The sequence below is a fragment of the Somniosus microcephalus genome, chromosome 32, assembly GCF_052327205.1.
Source record: "Somniosus microcephalus isolate GS21.2 chromosome 32, FLI_Smic_1.0, whole genome shotgun sequence".
In the NCBI taxonomy this organism is placed as follows: Eukaryota; Metazoa; Chordata; class Chondrichthyes; order Squaliformes; family Somniosidae; genus Somniosus; species Somniosus microcephalus.
Genome location: NC_141018.1, coordinates 20,477,647 through 20,483,928, shown reverse-complemented (window position 1 = coordinate 20,483,928; position 6,282 = coordinate 20,477,647). Strand labels below are relative to the sequence as shown.

At 43.3% G+C, this 6,282-nt stretch overlaps 1 protein-coding gene across 2 annotated transcripts in view; it reads right to left on the bottom strand.

The window, feature by feature from the left end:
• Positions 1-2,321, bottom strand: part of LOC147097327 (RNA-binding protein, mRNA-processing factor 2a) — an 80,907-nt gene extending 78,586 nt beyond the window's left edge. The window contains exon 1 of one of the 2 annotated variants that reach the window (XM_085972202.1): positions 1,771-2,321. In XM_085972202.1, the coding sequence (XP_085828328.1) occupies positions 1,771-1,824 (54 nt within the window). In that variant the 5' untranslated portion in view covers positions 1,825-2,321. The remainder of the gene's footprint in view (positions 1-1,770) is intronic. The other variant, XM_085972203.1, reaches the window with a different exon arrangement.
• Positions 2,322-6,282: the final 3,961 nt, after the last annotated feature.

The window sequence follows — 6,282 nt, the reverse complement described above, 5'->3', positions numbered from 1 at the left end:
CACAAACCCAGATTTGAATCTAAATTCAGTTCCCATCAATTCAAATGGAAGTTAGCCCCTCGCCATCATTCGGACAGCTTGTATGTAGAGGCTTGGGACGTGCATGGAAGTTATTGGGATAGTTTGGACAGACAGATCGGAAATACAAACTTAAAAAAGGATATCGTATTTTAAAAAAAGGCTTAAGCCAGAATCAACTGGTAAACTATGATTGGCTTTGATAGAGTAAATAAAGGGAAACTCAATAGCGAGAGGGGAAGAACCACAGGACAAAAGAACCAGAGGGGAGATGTGTGTGTGTTACACAGCAGTTAGGATCTGGAATGCACTGCCTGAAAAAGGGTGGTGGAAGCAAATTCAATAGTAACTTTCAAACAGGAATTGGATTATATACTTAGACATTTGCAGAGTTCTGGAGAAAGGAGGAGTGGGGCTAATTGGAGAGTTCTTTCAAAGAGCCAGTAAAGGCACAATGGGCCGAATGGCCTCCTTCTGTGCTGTGTCATTCTACGAATTCGAAAACTGGTAGAGAAGCACTCGAAATTTGAATCCAAGATTTGCAAACGTTGTAACTACCGAGGCCACCCCACCACCCCATGGAGGCTAGACATTGGCAACGAGCTCCAATGTTTTTAGTTCAATCATATGAAGATAATGCGAGTTTTGGTAGATTGACAGATTCCTGGAGACGGACAAGAGGCTGTGTGCAGGGCAAGTTATTCCATAGTACTTTGGGAGGGAGTTAGCTCACCACATATTTCATTTCCTAACGAGATAACTGCTAGATTTGCACTCCCTCCCTCTCCACATGGGTTGTCCCCATCAAAAAGGTTATAAATTTAATCCCAGCTAGGATGGAGACGTGATTGCTTTGGCCCGGGTTACGCGGTTTGGCACGTTGGCCGGATCAAATTGTGCATCACTTCCTATACAAGGGCAGGAATTCTAAACGCCGGCAAAACAGGATTGGTGTCCCCACTATAGCGTGCCTGAGATGCCAAGCTCCCAATCGCACATCTGGGCTGCAGAGTCATGTTTTTAAAGACAGTCCCAGTCCCCCCTCCAGAGAAACAAACTAAGGACAACTTGGGTGGGTGGGCGGCAAGAGAGATTAGCAACAGCCATGGTAGCGAGAAATCGACTGTATACAAAAAAGGCAACGGAGTGCTCGATGAGGGAATAGCTATTGTGTCGACTGGCCGGCACAGACCCGCTTTAAGAGACTGGATAAAACAAAGTTTAGGACACGGAAAACGTCTCGCTGTGGAGAGTGGCAGCGTTAATTGGCGAGAAAAAAAAAAAGTGAACTTTTTATACATGCTCCCCATTGCCACTGACAAGACACTTCGCGAGTATCGCAGCTTCAATTGAACCTTGCAAGTCACAATATTTATAAATGCGCGTCTTTTAAAAGAAGCCGCCCCCCATATGGAGAGCGCGCTTGTAAATAGGCAAGAACACATTTCAAAATAAGAGTGGGATTAGATTTGCAAAAAGTTGTCGATTGCCTCTCTAAACAAGACGGGGATTAAAGAGACGCCGTTTCAGCAAGAAAGTGAAACTTTACAACAACTGCACTTCAGAAATCGACCGCCCCTCTTCCCCCCACTCATTGCAGGTTGCGACCAAAATCCCAGCAGATTCCCGGAAGACTTTCAAGGCATCGCACAGCCAACAGCTCAAGATATGTAGCAAGATTAGGGACTGAAATCGACACAGGGCCTCGGAAATACACACACATACACATAGCCTTGCTCTCTGGTTCCTTACCTCCTCCTCGCTGCTGCTGCTGTTGTTGTTGGGTTCATCACTTTTCGTACTCATGGTTCGCGTTCCTCGGGAGGTCGGACGCGGGTCTTGCTTTTTTTTGGAGGGCGGAGGAGGGGGGGTTTTGTTTGTTTGTTTCCAAGAGCGAGGAGGCTGGAGTCCAAAATAGATGGGGAGGGTCTCGCAGCAGTGGGTTTAAGGTCAGCTCCGGTGCCAAGGCGAGACAGGAGGTGGCAGGTCGTGCCCAAGTGGATCTGGTGAAGCTGGTGCTCAAGCAGAGAGGAGGGAGGAAGGGAAGACACTAAAACCCAGACACCATATTAAAAAAAAATACCCTTAAAGGTGTTTCAAGTGCATGGAGGTGCGCCGTTGAAGGTGAGCACCAAAGTGTCCGTTTTATTCCCCGTGCTTTTCACATCAATGTTGTTCACGTGCTTCTCAATTATAGAGAGGGAGGGGGGGTGGGGAAAGGAATTAAATGGGGCAAAGGCTGGGTTGGACGGGGGAGGCGATCAGCTCCGATCCTGGTGAAGCCCGTCTCCATTTGGTCATCAATTAGGAAGAGAGCAGGATTTTAATGCAACAATGTAATTCAGCTGGGAGGCGAGCCAACCCGCCTGCGTCATGGTCTCCATTGGAAACCCGGCGCCAATCAGACCGCACCGAAGCCCTCTTTTCAAAGTTAACTTTGATGTCTTTTCACGATTGAACTTTTTTTCTCATTCTCTCCCCCCCCCCTCCCCCCACTTTTCTTATATAAACTGCGCGAAGGAACTTTAAAGAGTACGAGAGATGCAGGGCGATGCTGTTAAACGATTAACCTGATTGTGATCGCTTAAACAGCGAGTCTGCTCTGGAATGGGGTTTAACTCGTTGGCTGCCAGCGTTTCTCTCTCTCTCTCTCTCTCTCTCTCCTGCGGATTGTAAACATTCCCCTCCCCTCGCACATGAGAGTGCATCTGAATATTGCATTCACTGCAGGGGATCAAGAGGCAAAGCCTTGATACAGTCATTGGGGGGGGCAAAGGAACAAAAATGAAGACTCCTGGTGCCACCAAGTTAACCCTGGCGATTCGCCTCCACAAATTGTTATTCCCACGAAACTGATTTGAAAAGGCTGGGCATGCATGTGGAATGCCTACTGTTGGGAGTGTAAATGCCCCTCTGTGCATCCCTGTCCAAGCCTGTCATGGTGACTATATAATAAGCAGGGGCATTTCCCTATAGATATATGGAGTTGTATTACAGCTCTGCAAAGGATACCCGTGTCCTGTACGGTCTCCATTACAAGGACCAATGTGTCAATTGTTTAACTGTTAGAGTGTAAATATAATATTCCAGAACTTTAAACAATCCCGAACTCTCTTAAATATATAGCACCAGGTAATTGTAAAGATACAGTATTGCATGCCATTGTCAATATATAACACCAGGTAATTGTAAAGATACAGTATTGCATGCCATTGTCAATATATAACACCAGGTCATTGTGAAGATTATAGCATCCCGTGCTCTTGTCAATATATAAGGATATAAAAAATATACAGCATATGGGAAATTACATTTGGTAAGTGCATGAATTGCAGCGAATTCACTGAAAGATATTTCATATATAAAAAAAATGGTAATCGTATAATAGACAATAATGTCACTTAAAAGAAATTCTCAAATACTTCGAGTGTGCAGATACTTTTTTTTTTGGGGGGGGGCGGGGGGATGGAAACCCTGTGGAGCCCAGGAGGAAGTGGCAGGTTTGAAAATAATAGTGTACGAACAAGGGGGTAACCTTGCAAGGTGGCCCTGTTGCTGCAATCCAATTTATAATTGCTATGGCGGAGATCGATAAAGTAAAAACAAAACAAGTGTCATCTTCAAACCTGGTGCAAACTCTTCCCTTTAACCCGGGGTTGCTAATGATTCACAGACACCGAAGCGCTTTAATTGTCCCTCTCTGACCTTCAGTCAGTCTTTAATACGGAAAAGAACTTCGTAATGTCAAACCCGCCGGTTAAATGTTTGGATTTCTGTTTAATGTGTCATCCCTTAGCGCAAAAAAAAGGCATTAGAAGTTTAGTAAAAGTTAAGGTTGTCAGGCCAGTGTTTGAGTAACGCGTGATTGATTATGCATTAAATTCAGTCTCGAGGTCCATATATAGGTGTAATTAAAGCTCTGGATCTGAGAGAGCTCATTGTTCTTGGCTGGATTACTCCCAGGAGAATCATCGCAACACACAGCAAGACAAATATAGGCATTTTGTGTGGAATTGGGATGGGAGGGAACAGCAACGGGAGAACAGAATGAAAAACAAACACATTTTAGGGAAAGGAAGAGAAGATGGAAAATATAGTGACACACTAAACATGAGAGGTAGAACGTAGCGACGAGACAAACATTTTCAGCTAAATTGGAGAGAGAGAGAGAAAGCGTCGCAAAGAGGAGGCAAACATTTTTTGTAATCGTTTAGGAGTTTGAAATTGCAAAATCTTATTGTGTGCCAGATAATATGCAGCTTCCTGGGTCGTTTATTTTTAGCTACCCCCTTGAGGAAGACATCTCGTGGACTTTAAATTAATCACACGGAAGTTCTTCAAAGATCCCTTATCTCTTAAGATCACGTCTCACCAACAGAATCTTTCTGGCACCATGGCACCAGTTCCAAGCGCCTAATATTGAAGTGAAAAACCCCAGAATTGGAATTGGAATCTGTTCTGTCAATATTGGGCTAAAGATTACTTTCACAACATGGGCAAGGAAGATGAGTTCTGAAAGATGGGGCATTGACGATCTGCCACTTTCTGTCGGTTATGTAGGCGTGGGAAGGGGGGGAATTACAGAAAATAAAGTCTACGTTGGAACGAAAGAAAACGGGAAGAAATTAGGAATAAAATTGTAAATTGATAATGAAAAGGAAGAGAAGCATATATCTCGTATCTAGATAGTAATTCAATATATTCAACTGGTTAGTTAACATTTACACAAGTATTTAATGTTCAGTAAGCTTAATTTTGTTCTTAGTTTGCATTTGACCTGTTACAATCTTTCTTACTCGGAGTAGGGACGGTGAGATTCGAAGGGCTGGTGTAGATGTGTGACAATATCAGTCCAGAGAATGTCCCACCTTTTATATTCTGGACAGGCTCTTCAATTCTAATAGACCAGCACCACAAACTGGGAAATGGGGGTCACACCATTTGATAATTACATGGACTTTTGCTTAGGTTTCTAGAGGGAATATATTATTGGCACAAGGTACTGTGGAAACATGGTGGCCAGTGGACGGGGGAACTAGCTGAAAGGTAAGTTTTAGGGCTGAGGTATTATTGGGGAACGAGTCCACAAGTTTATGGTCTGTTGACAATAATTGTTTACTTACATTTCACTGTCATTTATTTTTTAAATATCGAGGATATACAATATGCTACATATATTCCAGCGAATTTAAACACATGGAGTTATAAAACGCGCTGATCGCGTCTTTCCTTGTGACAGAATTTTCGAAATTAATTTCCCAAATAAATCATTGCAACCGACAGGATTATTATTTTTTTTAAATTTCCGTTAACTCTTGGATTTTGCATTAAAGGGGATGGACAGTGATACACTCTAAGGGTTTATATGTAAAGATTCCCAACGAAATAAATTATTTTTGGTTAATATTTCATATTGATCGAAAAATCATCTCAATGTATCTGTCGCCAAATTGTTTTTTCGCTGTTTTGTAATGTGTTTTAAGAGGAAGCGTGGGTGCAGTGGGTCCTGTTTAATCTTAGACAGTACAGACCACTGCACAAGTGCATGCCTAAGTGTACATCCCACTTAAATGTATAAATATTTAATTGCATAAAAGAACTAAAATCACCCCACACAATTCCTTTCTATGGAAACCTGCTTTGTTGACTATTTTTGGGTACCTCCCGGAGCAGGAACTATTAACCACTGGAAGTCCAGAGTCTAGTGACTGCACTGAAGTCAAACTCTCTTCCGAATCCACACAGGATACTGACTGGCTGGCAGTGGATTCTGTTTTTTGTTGTCGCAAGGTCCAATTAAAGAGGTTCTGATGATTGTCCTAAAGTACCAGAGAGATGCTTGCCCGATTTGTTCGGCTATCCCGAATCCTGACATTGCTGAACTACTCTGGTGGACTCCCTAGTATCTTGACACGGTTGTTCCCTCACAGTAGTCACTTTTCATAGAACAAGCACCCGAGATAGACATAGACACAGAAGATAGGAGCAGGAGTAGGCCATTCAGCCCCTCAAGCCTGTTCCGTCATTTAATGAGATCATGGCTGATCATCCAAATTCAGTACCCTGTTCCTGCTTTCTCCCCATATCCCTTGATCCCTTTAGCCTTAAGAAATATATCCAACTCCTTCTTGAATATATTTAATGAATTGGCCTCTACTGCCTTCTGTGGTAGAGAATTCCACAGGTTCACCACTCTCTGGGTGAAGAAATTCCTCCTCATCTCTGTCCTAAATGGCTTACCCCTTATCCTTAGACTGTGACCCT